Consider the following 17,707-nt stretch of genomic DNA (forward strand, 5'->3'; position numbering starts at 1 on the left):
CTTTCCGTTAAAACCTCCCCAGTGAACACAGCTGAAGGGATTGAGGAGGGGGCATAGGAAGGGGGGGATTACTCATAAAGGAGTGACTAAAGACACACTATCCCTTAAGAGCAGGGAAATGGACCTACACTACATTTTTTCTCAGTAGTTTCCAGGAAATTTCATTTCACTGTAGCACAAAGGATGTGGCTTCTACTTCTATTTCCAGAAGGGAAGTCATTGCACAGAAAAGGCAGGGTAGGCAGCACAGCCGGAAATTCTGGGGACCAAAGACTCATTTGTGCATAAATCAGAGAATATTCCTTCATTTGAAAAAAGAAAAGGAGTACTTGTGGCACCTTAGAGACTAACCAATTTGAAAGGACTCTAAAATTCACTCCTGCATAAATCCAACAAAGCCCAAAGCTGTTAACCTTCAGGGCAAGGTGCAAGACTTTTCCTGAAGGAAGTACTTGGTGACATGAGTTTAAATTATTTTATTTTATTTTGTGGGTGAGGGAGAGTTTGAATTTGGTCAGTATCCTTTACTGTTATAGTGCCCATGACTATTCTCCACATACCCAAAAGGTTTTATGATCATCTTTGTATAAATCAAAAAATAAAATGAAAGAGAGCCCTCGCATTTGCTTTCCAGAATTATCACTGGTATTGGGTAAGTGAAGTTTATGATATCTCATCATCAGGGTAAAGAGTATATAGCGAAGCCCAGCTGTGTCTGCACTGACGGCACTTTTTGAAAGTGGGGCACTGCTTTATCTTAGTTTTCAGAGTAGCAGCCGTGTTAGTCTGAATCCACAAAAAGAAAAGGAGTACTTGTGGCACCTCAGACACTAACAAATTTATTTGAGCATAAGCTTTCAGGGGCTACAGCCCACTTCATCAGATGCATAAAATGGAACATATAGTAAGAAAACACACACACACACTATGAAAAGTCGGAGAAAGAGGCTAATTAATTGAGATGAGCTATTATCATCAGGAGAAAAAACTTTTGTAGTGATAATCAAGATGGCCCATTTAGACAGTTGGCAAGAAGGTGTGAGGATACTTAGCATGGGGAAATGGATTCAATATGTGTAATGACCCAGCCACTCCCAGTCTCTATTCAAACCCAAGTTAGTGGTATCTAGTTTGCATATTAATTCAAGCTTGGCAGTTTCTTGTTGGAGTCTGTTTCTGAAGCTTTTCTCTTGCAAAATTGCAACCTTTAAATCTGTTATTGAGTGGCCAGAGAGGTTGAAGTGTTCTCCTACTGGTTTTTGAATGTTATGATTCCTGATGTCAGATTTGTGTCCATTTATTCTTTTGCATGTCTCTTCCTGCTGTTGAACAATGGGCTGGATGCACTCTACCCCATAGCTAGCTCCCTTTCAGTGGAGCTATGTATACATGGTTTGGGAATATGTTGAGCTGCTTCAGGATTGATAGACTAAAAAATATATTTTATTCTCATCGTGATTCTCAGGAGATTCTGTGGTAAAGCACAGTTTGGATAACACTAGAGAAGAACATCTCACCTCTCCCCATTCATCAACCCTCTTTGTGCTGAAGTTTGAACTCTTGTCAAAACCTGCAGAGAATCTAAGGTTGATGGGATCTTGTCATGACTAGCTGAACTTGCCTTGCTCAGTACCTCCCGTACCGAATACAAGGCACCAAGGTATGCTTTTTGTGAGAGTGGAGCATGGTCTGGGACAACTTGACTGAAACACCCAGCCTTGGCGGAGTGGCCTGCCAAGAACCAGGCCAAAAGACTCAGTCCTACTTGGCCAAGGAGTGCTACTGGCCACTGTTGTAGCAGGTTGTAGGATGGAGGTAGAGGGATTCTTGACCTTTGGAAGAAGATCAAGGTCTGCATTCTAGGCAATTAGAATTAGTAATTCAAACATTTCCATTGCGCATATTGGTACCCTATAAAGCCATATCTCTCTAGCACTGTCACCCTCATCTTCCCTTTCCTGTTCCCTTTCCAGATGCTTGTTGTAACTTGTCTTCAATTAGATTATAAGCTCTGGGAAAAGGAATCAGGTCTTCCTATGGTGTCCCTAGCCTCTGTTTGCCAGAAGCTGGGAATGAGCAACAGGGGATGGATCACTTGATTACCTGTTCTGTTCATTCCTTCTGGGGCACCTGGCACTGGCCACTGTCAGAAGATAGGATACTGGGCTAGATGGATCTTTGGTCTGACCCAGTAGGATCATTCTTATGTTCTTATGTTTTGAACAGTGCCTAGCACGATGGGACTCTAGGTGGCGTATCAGGGTGCTGCCATAATATAAGCAATAAATAATAATAATCATGCTAAGGTCTGGAATACTTTTGAACTTCTCTATTAATAAATCTGGAAACTGCAGTGAATGAAGCAGTTTCCAATACTTCTAGTTTGGGCCAGAATGTATAAACAGTGAGAAGGCTTTAATTAACTTCTCACCTGTCACAAGTAAATCCTGGATTGCATTTCCATGCACCACATGGCAGTATTTCTGTCCGCAGCTGACAGAGAGGTTTCAGAGTAACAGCCGTGTTAGTCTGTATTCGCAAAAAGAAAAGGAGGACTTGTGGCACCTTAGAGACTAACCAATTTATTTGAGCATGAGCTTTCGCTCAAATAAATTGGTTAGTCTCTAAGGTGCCACAAGTACTCCTTTTCTTTTAGCTGACAGATACATTCCTGTTTCTGTGCTGCTAGCTGGAGAACATTTGAGGAGAGCAGTAAAGGGGAAGCAGAGTAACTTTCCTCCAAGGGTAGGAATGTAGGGTCTGGTGAGCAAGGCAGGAGGATACAGCAATAAAGAGCTTGGCTGGTGTAAATCAGTGTCATTCCATTGAATTCAATGGTGCTATATTGATCTACATCAGCTGATCACCTGACCCTGTTACCTATAAACCTAGGGAGAGAATCTGGCCAAGTAACTTCCCGTAACCTCATCCTTTGATATTTTTTTAATACAAATTATCCTTCTCCCACCAAAATATTAAATAGTTTAAAAGTTAATGAATAAAAGCAGATTCTTCAAAGTAATCCAGTTCTTACAGGGAATACATAACAGGGTTATGTTATATATGTTATAACAGGGTTCAAAAAAACTAGATAAGTCATGGAGAATAGGTCCATCAATGCCTATCAGCCAGGATGGGCAGGGATGGTGTCCCTAGCCTCTGTTTGCCAGAAGCTGGGACTGGGAGACAGGGGATGGATCACTTGATGATTACCTGTTCTGTTCATTCCCTCTGGGGCATCTGGCATTGGCCACTATTGGAAGACAGGATACTGGGCTAGATGGACCGTTGGTCTGACCCAGTAAGGCCGTTCTTATGTACATAGAGGACACCAGCACAACTTCCCCTCCCCAAAGTAGTCTAGACAAAATACTTGAAAGTGCTAAAGTATATGATGTATAATCTTTGTTTCAGAATTTTATTATTAAATGTACTGATATTTGGAAATGTTTGTCAGGATTATGGAAGAGTGAGAATAGAAATTGCCAAAGGTAGCTCCTCACCAATGCAAAGCAAGCACATGCCTTTCAAGGAAAACAAGGGGGCATGTTTTCCTTTCTATTTATCTTTTCCCCTGAGTGACAGTTCCTCAGCTGAGAGGAAGATGGTGAAGCATTTTTAAGGGGCTCCTGTCAGGGAAAAGATTGCTTTCCGACCTGCACACTTAAAACAGTAAGAAGGATATTGCCACAATCACACATAGAACTTCTGAGTGCTGAGGCCTGCAGAAAGGCCATGTAAGGCCTCCAAGGGGTCCCAGCACTGAAGAGGCCATGTGCCTCCATGCACCCTGGAACAATGGTTCTGTCCACAAAACAGAGGGCACAAGCCCTGGCTGGGATGATTTAATTGGGGATTGGTCCTGCTTTGAGCAGGGGGTTGGACTAGATGACCTCCTGAGGTCCCTTCCAACCCTGATATTCTATGATTCTAAGTCTCCATTGCCCTGAAGCTGATCCAGCAGCATAAAGGGACTTTACAGAAGCCACTCCTCCTCCTTTCCCTCACAGAACAACCTTGGCATAAGGAGTTGCTGAGTTGGCACATAATAGGGGTACAGGTCATACCAAGAGGTAGGGAGCATCTCTGAGGCTTCTCTGATGTACACTGGGGCACTGGCTGGGCCAGACCCACAAAAGCAGGAGGTGCAGCAGAGTTATCTTACCATGTTTCTTCAGCCCTCTAGCTCCCCGGTTCCTGTGCTGAGTAGGGCTGGCCCAAAACCAACCATTCTGTTTTGTGAAAAAAACTGGCGTTTCAGAATTTGTTTTTGTTCTGCATCAGAATGAACCTGAAACCTTTCACCATTTTTTTCTATGTAAACTTGTATTCTCAAGTTCAAGTCCCTGCTCTGAATCAGGCAAAGGAAGCAGTTGAGCTAATATTGCCTATATCCGACATGAGTGTCCTAACCATTGGGCTATTGGCTAATCTGGGATGGTTTTCTTTCTCCTTGCCCTGTTTTGACCAGAAGTTCCATCGTATATCTGAGACCTCTTCCTAATGGAAGTTTTTTCACACCCCAGACCAACAAAAGTGCTAGTGTAGACAAAGCTAAAGTGGCCAAAACTTTAGAAGTGGAATGCAGGAGCCGCAGCCAAAATTCCCTCTGGTGCTGGAGTGCAGGAACCATGTAGAGTTTCTGCAGTCTGGGGGTATGCATGAGAGCTGTGGGCAATGTCTGCTTAATGGGGCATTGGCCAGAGGGCAGAATTAGGCCTAACTAATTAATCTGCCCCCCACATGCCCATAAGAGGTAAGTAAACATAATTCCACTTCACTCATCTAGCAAGGGCTGGGTAACTGACAATGACACTGTGCTGCCATTTCACAGAGGAAAGAGATAAAGGGCTCTTCAGCCCTAATTTCTATAGGAGAAATGCACTTACCTTAATTCATTCAATAAACTTGGTAATTTTTCACTTAAAAACCATCTGAAAACAAGCTTTAGTAGCTTCAGGAATTAGCAACTCTCAGAATATTCCACCGCCTGGGAACAGAATTAGATGGTAATGATTTAATTGATTGAGTGTGCAGACAAAATGTACAGACAAAATCCTTTCAGTAATTATATCTTTTCGGAGGCCACAGGCTCTGATAATTTATGTCTCAGACTGTAATTACAAACCAGCTGCAATTTTAGGCAAAGCATGAGCACATCTGTGGTGCTTATCTTGGAGTAAGAAACGAACAGAAACACACTGTTGGAGCTCATAGCAAAGAATTAAAAACAATTAAGTAAGGTAATGTAATATTATGCACAGATATGTGACATTAGAATAGTGCCAGTCATGCCATTATAGCTGAAGGTCTATCATGGTTTCCTTAAAATACCTTAATTTTTCAGGGTAAAAAAATGTTTTGTGTTGAATCCTTTGGGTCCGAAAGTTGAGATTTCATTTGTAGGCTTTCTTACATGGAAGTTTTTAAATGGGAATATTGGTTGAGTAAAGACTGCAGGAATGGGTTAATAATTTGGGGGTTCTGAAGGGCCAGTGTGAAATCTTCCTTGACAATGAAGAGTGGAAGCTTGTAAATCTTTGGGAACAATCTTTTTAATCTGTTGCACAATAGGGTCTTGGGACTGGCTGGGTAAGTCTGGCGATTATGGTCTTTAATTTACATGATCACAGTTTTTTCCACAGGACTTCTGTCTCGTTCAGTGCACAGGTTGGATCTTGTTCCGGGGATGAACCAGGGTTGTGTGAATCAGTGAAGGAGGCTGTTGTTTGTAAACCCCCTGCTTCCTTTGGTGTAGAAGTTGGAAGGTTTGTAGTGAATAAGACAGGGAATTACAGGAAGAGAAAGTCTCATGGTTTAGGCAGTTGAATTCTGCCCTGGAGAACTGGATTCTATTCCTGCCCCTGCCAAAAGTGTGTGATGGTCGGCAAGGTCACTTAAACCAAACTTTTCACAAGTAGTCACTAATTGGATGTACTTAATTTTCTTGATAGTAGGTGGTTCCCAGTCTGAGACCCTGGTGTCTGATTTGCCAAAGTGCTGAGAACTCAGTTGCAAATGAAGTGGAATAGAGCTGTGCTCTGAATGAACAGAGTGCTATAAAAATGCTAAGTATTCTGAAAAACCAGGCCCTAAGCTTCTCAGATTGAGCACTCAAAATTAATGGACAGTTTTGAGCTTAGCTTCTCTGCATCTCATCTATAAAATAGGGATAATATCATCGCGTCACCTCCCAAGGGTGTTGTGAAAATAATTAATGTTTATGAAACACTTAGAGACTATGAGCACCATATAAAAGCCCATGAGGAATGAATAGTGTGCAATAAATAAGAAATGGGCCAAACACTGAGCAATTGGATAAAATAAAATATTTGATTGCCGCCTGGTCAGTGAGCACCATCCATCCCGTGCAGTGAATGAGGCAGGAGTCCTGTGGAAAAAACAAAACAAAATATGCTTGTGTAATTAAAGATTGCAGCATAATACATGTGCACAAGGGGGTCAAATCAAGGTTGCAAGGGCGATCTTAACTCTGGCATTTCCTAACTTCTGTGTGCTTGATTTTGCAACCTTAACCTTCCTTTAATGTAGCTGTATTGCGAGTAATACGTTTTAAAGTGCTTTGAGATGAAAGGTGTGCAAGTCAATGGGATGACTCAGTAGTCTTTTTGTGTGTGTAATAGGGTTTTAAAGTGCTTTTGAGATTAAAGGCATGTAAATTGATGGAATGACTCAGCAGTAATCAGTGTGAACAGCAGAAGCACATAACTGGTTCCCTTAAGGAAAGACAAACATAAAAAGGTTCTCCAGTTTAGGGTTCACTCAGCACCTGGGTCTGGAGCCCTGCCTTCCCACAGGTATTCTTCTCCTGCCTTCGCAGCAGCCCTTTTGTATAGCCCTTCCCTTGAGCTCAGGGGAGGGGAAGTAACAATTGTGTAGTGGGGACTAGCTAATACGCCTGTCTTCTTTCCAAAGGTGATATACAAATGTAATGTACATTTAGATAAGTCACTCCTGTATTGTTCAGCTTCACCATCCGCCAGCTAACCACTTTCTAATGTGGCTTGGTTTCTATGTGTCATGCTTTCTCTGTGTTTGGTTTATTGTGTGTGAAGTTATTGGGATCAAACACACATGTCACCTGCTGAGGGGAAAAGCAAGCTTTTTCCCGCCCCCTCATAGGATGATAGCCACTGACTCCACTTTGCCACTCTGAATGGCCAGTCAGCCCAACTCCTGCAAAGAAACCTCCAAGATGTATTTGCTAAATACGTGAATATGGTCCTATGGGTAAGGCACAGGATTAAGAAGCAGGAGACATGAGTCCCTGATTCTGGTGCTTCATTCCTGCAGCAAGCACAGGAATGGGAGGGCGGGGGGGAGGTGGCTTTAAGCTACCTTTTACATTCCCCATTCTAGAGCAACCAAGGGTCTGCCATACATGCTAGAGCAACCAAGGGTCTGCCTGGCCCACCCCATGTAAGCTAAAGTAGTTTCACGGCTGCTCTCATTTATCTTTGCAACCCATAGAGAGCCATGGGCAGCAATGTCGACAGTATGATAAAAAACCTGCCGCACCAAGTCTCAGAGCCCAAGTCAGCTGACTCGGGCTTGGGGGGCTCAGGCTCTAAGACTAAATATACCAGTGTAGACATTTGGTTCTCTGGGGCCCTCCCCACTCGCAGGGTCTCAAAGCCTGGGCTCCAGCCCAAACCTGAATGTCTACACTGCAGTTTTATAGCCTGACAGCCCGAGCTGGCTGACCTGTGCCAGCTGTGCCATGGGTCTTTTATTGCTGTGTAGACATACCCTACAGGTCTTGGGAAGTAGGGAACAACCCCTATGCTGGGAGCTGGAAACAGGGCTAGCATACAATTCTTCCCCTTCTGTCAGCTCTACTCTGTGCAGTAGAGTATTCTCAGGAGGCTGTGTCTACCCCTTTAAGGCCCCTGTATGTAGTCAGAGTGGCGTAAGTGACCTTGAGCAGCGAACCACGGCCACTGGGAGCCGCAATGCGCCGAACCTGCTGACAGGACCGGCCCGCCAGGGGCTTTCCCTGCACAAGCAGCGGAACAAGTTTGGGAACCACTGCCTTAGAGATCACGCTACTGGAGACTGTTTCTGGCTTTGCCATATACTTCCTGCATAATTTTCGTATGTCACAATGTCAGATTTATGGAACCTTGCCTTCCATTTGGCAGCCATGAATATTTACAGGCACAACTAGTGTCACTAACTACCTGATTGCACCCACAAGGGAATGGAGTTTTGTTAAGTGGAAGAGAGGGCATCTAGTCTCTTCAGGCCTCAGTTTCTTCTTCTGCAAAATACGGCTAATATTTAATTCATGGGGGTGTTCAGAGCCTAAATTCTTTGAGATCCTGGTGGAGGGTACTCTAGGAGCACAACATATTCTATGAATTGTTACACGTACTCTGTCAAAGCATATTCATATTATAACATCCTGTGCACATTCCCGAAATGGATATATAGTTCTACAATGTATATTACATAACAAGACGAGGTATTCTCTCTGCGAACAATCTATAAGCATGCACTTTGTGTATATCCTGTACCTATGCAAGTAGTTATTCTTTAAGGCTTAAAAAGAATGTTAAATGGAAGAAGATAGCAGAACAGTAAATTAGCCATTTCTTTTGCCTCTGTGAATAGCTAATTGTCTTAGATATGCATCTCTGCTCAATGCATGATCTTATGCATTATTCACATATTGAAAACTTGCCTGACTTATTTCACCTCTTGGAAAAGTGCTTTCTCTTCAAGCGTCCTTAATGAGTAGTGGCATTGAGATTTCAGGGTTGCTTACTTTAGTGTAGGTTATTACAGGAGTCAACGTTGTTCTTCAATAGCAGAAGATGTAGTAGATAGGAAAGAAAATTAATACAGAGCAACAAACCAAAATCTCATTCCTTTAGAGAGATGGATATCTTAAAAGCACATTAGAGGCCCGTAGTTCCTTTGGTTTAACTAACAAATTCTTGAACTTCCAGCTGGTATTACTCCATATAATAATGGGTGGAAAACAAAATATCGCCATTTCTTTGAAGGTAACATGGAAATTCTGCCAGTGTACTTGTTTCCACATTGTCTCCTATCACAAAATAAGACTTCCTTTTTGGTTTACTTATAAACTTTTTTTTTGGTGCGGGGGGGAGTTTCAGAGGAAAACATTACTATATTACATTATTGCTATATGACTGCGCTTTGTGTTGGATTAGAATTGGAATGTTTCTGTCGTTTGGGCTGGAACACTTTATTTATGATTTCTTCACATGTGTTGAAAATGGATAACAACTTCAGAAATGAGTTAAAATCTCCATTGGCTGAGTTACTGCAACCCTGAATTTTGCACATTTCACTAAAAATGGGCCAGATCTGAATGCTATTACTTACTATTTTAATTCCAGTCCAAAAATTTACCCTGTCATGTGCTGTTGCTTGCCAGATCCTTGTTACATTCTGAATCAGCAGTTGTCTCTCACTTCGGGACTGTGAGCCAGGGGAAAGACCCACCTTACTAATGAAAGTGCTATCCAAACTGTTGTAGTGAGAGCAATTGTGATAACAGCTCATTAGCAGCCTTATCTATTGTCCTTGATTCTCCAGTCCTTAACCAGAAAAGTCTCCTGATGAAGTCAACTTGATTGTCCCAACCTGGCTTCAGGGGGAATTTTTGCTTGAGTAAGGACTTCAGAGTCAGGGCCATTGAGGCCACACATCAGGAAAAAATGTCAGTAATGGGGAAAAGGAGAAAGGGAAGGGGCGGGAAAAGGGAGCTGAAGAAAGATAAGGAGACTGAATGGGGAGGGAATCAAACTGGAAGTGATCAAATGGGAAAAACAGAAAGAGAAATAAAAAGATACCATGATACTTGATATAACTCTCATCTTATTAGGCTGATAGCCCCTGCTTAGGCCACCCAGAACTCGCCCAAGTATTCCGTACACACGTGTGAGAGTCATTAAATTGAGTAGCTGTAATGACTGCCAGTGCATTAGTGGAAAAGAATAACACTCAGATGTTGATGTAGACTTTGGAAGAGAAAGGGGGACTATTTAGCACAATACAGCATCTGAAAATGAAGGTGTTTCTTCTTACTGTGCTACAAGCAAATGTCTCAGAAAAGAAATTGTGTGTGTGTGAGAGAGAGAGAGAGAGAGAGAGAGCGCTACATGCTGACTAAATCAAGTCAAAGGACTGGGTTCAATCTTTCCCTTCCCATCTGCTGAGATCATGTCACTGGACTTTTTGAGCTGACGGCTAAAGAGAGATGCAGCTTTAGGCTGTGAGAGGACTTTGTTCTGCCTCCCCTCGGTGATATTTCTGTTCATTGTCACACTAGTTTGTGCCCAACAAGAAAATTTTTCCATAGTATTCAGCTGGATTGTTTGATTTGTAATTCTTTTATGACTTTTTTTCTTCCTTGTTCAAGTAATTTGCCAATGCAACCTTCTTGTCCTCGAGATGATTTTAACTGAGCCTGGGATACTGTTAATTAGGGACAGTCATGGGCAGTAACTCAGAGAGAGAACCTGATTCTTGAGCTCAAGAGGAAGGACCTGGAGTATCAGCATAAGTATGAGGCTAAGAGGAAAGGGGATTACACTTCCCCTCCTCTAAACAGTGTTGCAAAGGGAGCTGACAAGGGCCAAGCTGGGTGCAGAGAGTGCCAAAGGGCATGAGCTGCCATTACAGCTGTAAAAGCAGCAAATCAGAAAAACCAATGCAGGGTTTATATTGAAGTTCTAAGCTACTTTGGAGCTGGAGACTGTGCCCCTGGCTCAGCCTGCCTCTGGCTTTCACCAGTCATCCACTCCATCTTGCCATGCATTTTATTAAACCATAGCTTATTATTTTCTTTAAAAAAAAAAACCCACACAAGCAGAGACCTACTAAAATCATATTATTAGTAATACAGCCCTCTTAGCCTCCTGTGGCTAGCAGGAAGCCAGGGAACCAACACCATCTACACAAGAGAGATAAGAAAATGAAACTCAACAGAAATATAAGACCCCTGGGAACTTGCGATTATCCATTCATGGCTGTGGAATGGTGCAGTACTGCCATGATGTGGTGCTGTGCCAAGTTATGACAGCAAGCTCACTCACCTGACTCCAAGAAGGCTGCTGCCAGCAATATACAAGCAATGCTGGCTTTCAGAGGAAACCTAGACCTCTGGAGATGTTTCCCTTTGTAGGGGAATTCTTCTCTGACAAGAAGGGGCCCTGGTTTCCGTTTCTATAGAACGCTGGATAGGAAAACAAAGGGAAGCACTCCTGCTGGTAGTTTGCCTTTTGGATCTCTAAGTGATATTTCCTTAAGGACTGGTGTTGATATTCTTAGGATAATCTCTTTTCAGGCCCAGCCCCTTGGGCTTTTTGTGGATTGGGCTACTCCACTAAAGAAACCGAGAGAGTGTGTGTGTGTGTGTGCAAAAGAATATAAGAGAAGCAGAGAAAAATAGGGGAAGTGTTTCATTTGAATCTTTATTACTTTTTTGGGCCTTGTGCAACCCTGTTGATTTCAGTGGGGTCCTGCTGATGTAAGTGAGAATTTGGTCCAATGTATTAAGTTCAAAGTAGGATCAGGGTAAACTAAGGGTGCGAGGAACAGTGCTCCCTTCTCCTTTCTCTGGCTTGTGGGAGCAGGCCCCCCTTTCTTCATTTTCAGCCCACTTTAACCACTGGTTTAAAGTGTCCAGAGATAAGAAAAAACAGTCTTGAGAGAGTGAGGAACAGCTGTAGAAAGACAAAGGGAAATAAAGAGGACAAAGATGGAGAATAGTGAGAAACAAAGGAGTGGGGTTTCTTAAGGCAACAGCAGTGTCCATAACGGTGAATTGTTTGTTTTTCTGTATTAAACTGCTTTTGTGCTAAATTTGATCATGTTCTGACATTCCCAGGACCTCTCGGAAATGATCAGAACATTGATCTTGGCCCTACATACTGTGTGAGCATTCTCCTAGCCCTCGTGCAAACCACCAGTTCAGAGAGTAGTTCATTACTGGCGATTGCCTGATTTTGTTTTATTTACAGAACAAAGTGCCCTCTATTTTAATAGGTGTGATCACATGAATCTGCTGTCATCCTCAGGTGGCTTCAGTTCCCATAACTTATTGATTTTTCTCTTCATTTGGGGTGAAGGCTTCATTTATTCATAAGACTTTTGTGGCAAAATGCACCCAACAGCAGAGAGCCCATTCAATTCCCTTGATGCTATGTTAACCCAGCATTTAGGCTCAAGTGCTGAATACAGTCTTGCATACAGGTGAATTTCACCCAGGGCCCTTATCCTGTATCAGACTGTGCTAGTGAAGACCCCTGCATCTATGTGGAGTCCTGTGGAAGTCAGCCCCTGATTGCAGGTGTCCAGGCTAGCAGGGCTGCAAACAGAGAGCACAAAGCTTCATAATACATTGAGCCTGATTCTTTGGTGCCCTGCGCTATATGGGAGTCACCAGTGTAAAATGGGGATAAAATGCTACCATATCCAAACAGTAGTGTTTTAGGAGTGAGGAAATATCAGTGCTGTGCTCATGAGGGATTTTTCTTTTGCAGAATAGCAAATGTTTCCTGGCAAGAGTTTGACCGGGAAACAGGACTAACTGGTGAGTTTTGAATTCACACAGTTTAGTTTAAATAAGCAGTTAATAGTTTTTAGAATACTGTTTGTTATTTATCTGTTGATTTCATAAATAAAAACATCATTTTTAGAAAGAGAAAGTAGTTTAAAATACCCTTTTGGAATATTTGGGTATTTTTTTTAAATGACGATTCTTTTTTTCAACTTCATGAGCTGAGCTCTACTAACCTGATGTCTTGGATATGCATTTGTTAATTACTGATTTTTAGGTTACTTAACAGGATATGACTAACCACCAGAAGTGACACATTAGAGATGGAGTCCTACAGTCTGCTAGATGGAAAATAGTAAAGCTTTAAATTTTTTTAAAAGACTATTTTCCATACAAAAATGGTCTGTGATTGTCTCTTTGTTTCATGGGTAAAATGCTGTACCGATGAGTTAGCAGACCGGTGATTCTCAAAGTGCTGAGAAACAGTACATCTTAACGGATCACTTTATAATGCTCACTACTTTTGTTAGGCTCTTAGTGTCTGAAAAGACAACGTGGCCTAAAATTATATCCTATGGAACACTTACAAGTTTTCCCAATATTATAAATCCCACTCGTATTTGTATTGGAACACTAAAGTAATTAAATGTTTGCAAATTATTAAATTATTCTAAGTTTTATCACATTGGGTTTAAATCGATGACCTTTTTAATGACTCTGTGTGCCAAATTGGAACATGTGATTAATTAAATGGGAAATAGCAAACATTTCTAAATACATCCAGTAGATTAGTGGGCACTATGTTAGAATGGCAAATCAGTATAAAGGCTTAGATCAGGAAGATTACATGTTACTTCAAATGCACTTTTTTTGGTTAATGTTCCACTATGGGACAATTTCAGCTCTCAGACATGATCATGGGGACTTCCTACTTGCAGAAGCTGTGCCAGTGCATGATTTAGTCCTAATCAGTCTGCTGATTTTATTGCAAAGCATGTCATGTTTTTGTTTGTTCCCTATAGAATATGCACTGCAAATCTTATTATACACAATTTGTATATTCTATGTATTGCAAACAGCTGCTGGTTTCTACCATAGCAAATTCTCTTGCTCAGGCACAGTAGTTTCAGCTGTGAATGGAATTAGTATGTGACAGAACAATATGTCACCCAGTTTCCTGAATAAAGCCAGTTAAAAATGACACATTGTACTGCCCTTCTCCTTCCTTCGGAGACAGTGTGTCTGATCCATTCCTTTATGGCTTTCTTATACTGATTATTGGAATGCTCTTACCAGCATTTCAACTTGTTTAAGTAGTGGGCTATAAACAATACAAAATTCAGCTGTTTATATTCTTGCTGGCAGCAGGTGATTCCATCATATCCCTTCAATCCTATCCAAAATGTATTGGCTGCTCATCAAATGTCATATTAATTATAGGTGTTTGCCAATTCAGAGTAAGCTTTCTCACAAAACTGGGTGACTGGGCAACACAATGGCAGATGAAATTCAGTGTTGATAAATGCAAAGTAATGCACATTGGAAAACACAATCCCAACTATACATATAAAATGATGGGATCTAAATTAGCTGTTACCACTCAGAGATCATGGAGTCATTGTGGATAGTTCTCTGGAAACATCCACTCAATGTGCAGCAGCAGTCAAAGCGAACAATGTTGGGAATCATTAGGAGAGGGATAGATAAGAAGACAGAAAATATCATGTTGCCTCTGTATAAATCCATGGCATGCCCACATCTTGAATACTGCGTGCAGATCAGGTCACCCCATCTCAAAAAAGATATATTGGAAAAGGTTCAGAAAAGAGCAACAAAAATTATTAGTGGTATGGAAGAGCTTCCATATGAGGAGAGATTAATAAGACAAAGACTTTTCAGCTTGGAAAAGAGATGACTAAGGGGGGATATGATAGAAGTCTAAACAATCATGAATGGTATAGGAAAGGAAGTAAGGAAGTGTTATTTACTTCCCTCATAATACAAGAATTAGGGGTCACCAAATGAAATTAATAGGCAGCAGGTTTAAAACAAGCAAAAGGAAGTATTTTTTCACACAACACATAGTCAACCTGTGGAACTCATTGTCAGAGGATGTTGTGAAGGCCAACCTTGTTCAGTATAACAGGGTTCAAAAAAGATCTAGATAAGTTCATCAGTGGTTATTAGCCAGGATGGGCAGGGATGGTGTCCCTAGCCTCTGTTTGCCAGAAGCTGGCAATGGTCAATAGGGAATGGATCATTTGATGGTTACCTGTTCTGTTCATTCCCTCTGCAGCATCTGGCATTGGGCACTGTCAGAAGACAGGATACTGAGCTAGATGGACCATTGGTCTGACCCAGTATGTCCATTCTTATGTTCTTAAACAGGGCCCGAATTATCTTTTGGGATTCCTGGTTTTTGTCCTACTGGCCTTTGGCTCAGGTCACTCATAAGTTTCATCTTGTGTTTTCTCTCCAGTCGTATCACTTGTGGCTCTTTGTGGAACTCATTGCTTGTTGATACTAGGAATCTACTTTTCCATTGTCTAAATGTAGAGAGCCACATTCATCCCCAGCGCATACATTTCTGAAGTTTAATGTTTGGACCAAGGTGTGTTTGTTCTCACTAAATTTTCACTTAACTAAAAATCAACTCTGTAGGATCTCTTGACTGTTGATATTTAATATTACTGCTAAGTGTTTTATTTGCTTTGGAATAAGGTGTTTCAGTTCATTACTAGTGCTGTATGTCATCAGCACTTGAAAGTGGCAAACAAGTGGCTAGTAAAGTCTGTCATAGTCACAAATTCTTCTGGGCACCCAAAACATAAGGTACTTTGTCTATTTCAAGTCTGCAGTCTGAATGCAAATGCTCAAACTGTGGACAATGTGGGAATATCTGTTGAAAGAAGATAGTAGTTTTAAAATAGTAAACATCAAAAACCTTTTATGTGATATCAGATTTCAGTGCCATCTATTTATAGTATATTATTTAAAGAGACCTATGACTTGAACTGATCCATAAGTGCTCTTCTTCAAATATCTCTCTCTGCTGTGATGTCTGTATCAGCCAGTTAATAATGGCTTGACAGGCAGATAGGGATAGCTGTCACTTGCTTTTCCTCCCGAATTAGAAAGTAAGTGTGTGTGTATAGATGTTGTATTTATTAAATTATATCTTTCTCCCACCACCACTGTATATCTCTTGTCCCCTTAGATTGTAAGCTATTTGGAGCAGAGATTGTATCTTTTTATGTGCTTGTATAGCCCCTCGCACAATGGGGCCCTGGTCCTTTTTTTGGATTATGATTAAATACAGTATCAGCTTCAAAACTACAATTCTGCTCTAAATTTTTCCTTGTACTCCTGGGACTTTCAAATAGTTGAAAGAGCAGTGTTATACAAAGTTGTTTTTAAATTGCTATTCTACATCCACTGAACTTACATTCTGGGGACTAGTCCATTAATGTAGTGGAAGCGGGTGGGTACAGATCTTCCAAATGAGTTAACAGTGAGCTTGCCCGATGGATTCTTGTTTAATCAGGTTCAACGCTGGACCAGTCATGCATGTATAGAACTCTCATTGCGGGGAATGGAACATCTGGTTCTTTGGGCTCCTGTCCTTGGCCCAGGCAGGGAGCAGAAGCTGCCTCCTCCTCACAGGCAGCTACTGTGCCACATAGAGCAGCAATCCGGAGCAGCCGACATGAGAAGCAGCTGGTCCTGCCCCTTCCACTCCCTGTCTGGGCCCGGCTGCCAGGGACAGGGGCCGAACGTGCTGGGGGCAGGTGCAGTGGGAGAAGGACAGAGCCCCTCTTCCCCCCTCCCCTGGCAGGCCAAGCAGAATTCTGGGGGGAGGAGGGGCACTTGCCCCTGCATGTCCCCCCTCTACATGTCACCTATGCTGCTAGATATAACTTACTTAGTCATGCCAGTTTCTTATTTCTATACACACTTTTCCATGTGTGTCTACGCTCTACCTCAGCACAGCTGCCAGTTTCCCTGGGCTGCATGTCAAGCTCTGACAGGAAGAGTACTGGTCTGGTTAATTTAAAGAAGAAAATCATACTTTGCCACTCTGAAAATTACATGAAAATCTGAAATATGGTGGATATAGCAAAGTCAGGAGGCTCTTAACTTGCGAGGAAATTATGCTTCACTCTGCAGAAAGCTTTCTGTAGCCGTCTGATTTTCCTCTTTGAACACCCTATTTGTGTGATATTTTACTTCATCTACAAGGTGAGCTCCATGCAAATTTTGTTTTAAAAATGAATGTTCAGAACTGTACTAGAGAGGTTTTCCATTGCTTCCTGTTGATAAACACTGAATTAAAACATCTCTAAAGTATTACCTGTGAGTTCTTCAAACATTCACTTAAACTTTAATATATAAATACAAAATAGGAATAAATAACAATTGCACAATGTCTTATTCAGAACAAAAGTATTTGTATAGACTAGCTCTATATAAATAAATCAAAGTACATTTTACTTGTGTTTAGAAGAATGATAAACTTTTTATAAAATTAAGAAATTTTAAATTTATTTACTTTATCCCTCATACCCTTACTGCAAAGGAATCATGCATTATCTCTACTAAACAAAGATAAGATCCACCTAACTGAATGAGCCCTGATAAAGATGTGGCTCTACTTTCCAAAATTAGACATGAAACATAGACATACCAGGACTACTCATTGAACAAGAAATAGTAAAGTAGAATACAATGTTCATGTGTAGTAAAATCAAAGTTACTGTATATCAAAACTATGTCCCTTTACATACCTTTGTGATGAGTATTAAAAAAAAAAAAAAAAAAAAAGACAACTGGCCAGCATGCAACTGACTAAAACATTCCAGTTTTAGGGATGTCTGAGTTTGGCCAAAGGAAAAAAAGAACTAAAAGAAACAGACAAAACAAACAAACATCCCAGATGCTTACAGTCCCCTTTGTGTTCTTCCTCTCTGTGCCAGGTCTGTTAATGCTTAGTTTGCAGCTGAGATGGGTGTTCCTGATGTTGTTCTTCCTGTATGTGGTCCATCGTTGCAATTTGGAGCATAAATTTCATATGCCTTCATGGAGATGGTGGTCCTTTCAGAGAATTGCAGGACCCTGGAGTGCTTCCAACTGTAGTTCCTTGCCCAACCCACT

At 41.4% G+C, this 17,707-nt stretch overlaps 1 protein-coding gene across 2 annotated transcripts in view; it reads right to left on the minus strand.

Annotated features, from left to right (window-relative positions):
- Nucleotides 1-17,354: 17,354 nt before the first annotated feature.
- The window catches only part of SYT9 (synaptotagmin 9), a 103,725-nt gene continuing 103,372 nt past the window's right edge, over nt 17,355-17,707 (minus strand). The window contains exon 7 of one of the 2 annotated variants that reach the window (XM_074955095.1): nt 17,355-17,705. In XM_074955095.1, coding sequence (XP_074811196.1) covers nt 17,631-17,705 — 75 coding nt within the window. In that variant the 3' untranslated portion in view covers nt 17,355-17,630. The remainder of the gene's footprint in view (nt 17,706-17,707) is intronic. The other variant, XR_012639872.1, reaches the window with a different exon arrangement.

The sequence above is a fragment of the Natator depressus genome, chromosome 6 (genome assembly GCF_965152275.1).
Source record: "Natator depressus isolate rNatDep1 chromosome 6, rNatDep2.hap1, whole genome shotgun sequence".
Classification (NCBI taxonomy): Eukaryota; Metazoa; Chordata; order Testudines; family Cheloniidae; genus Natator; species Natator depressus.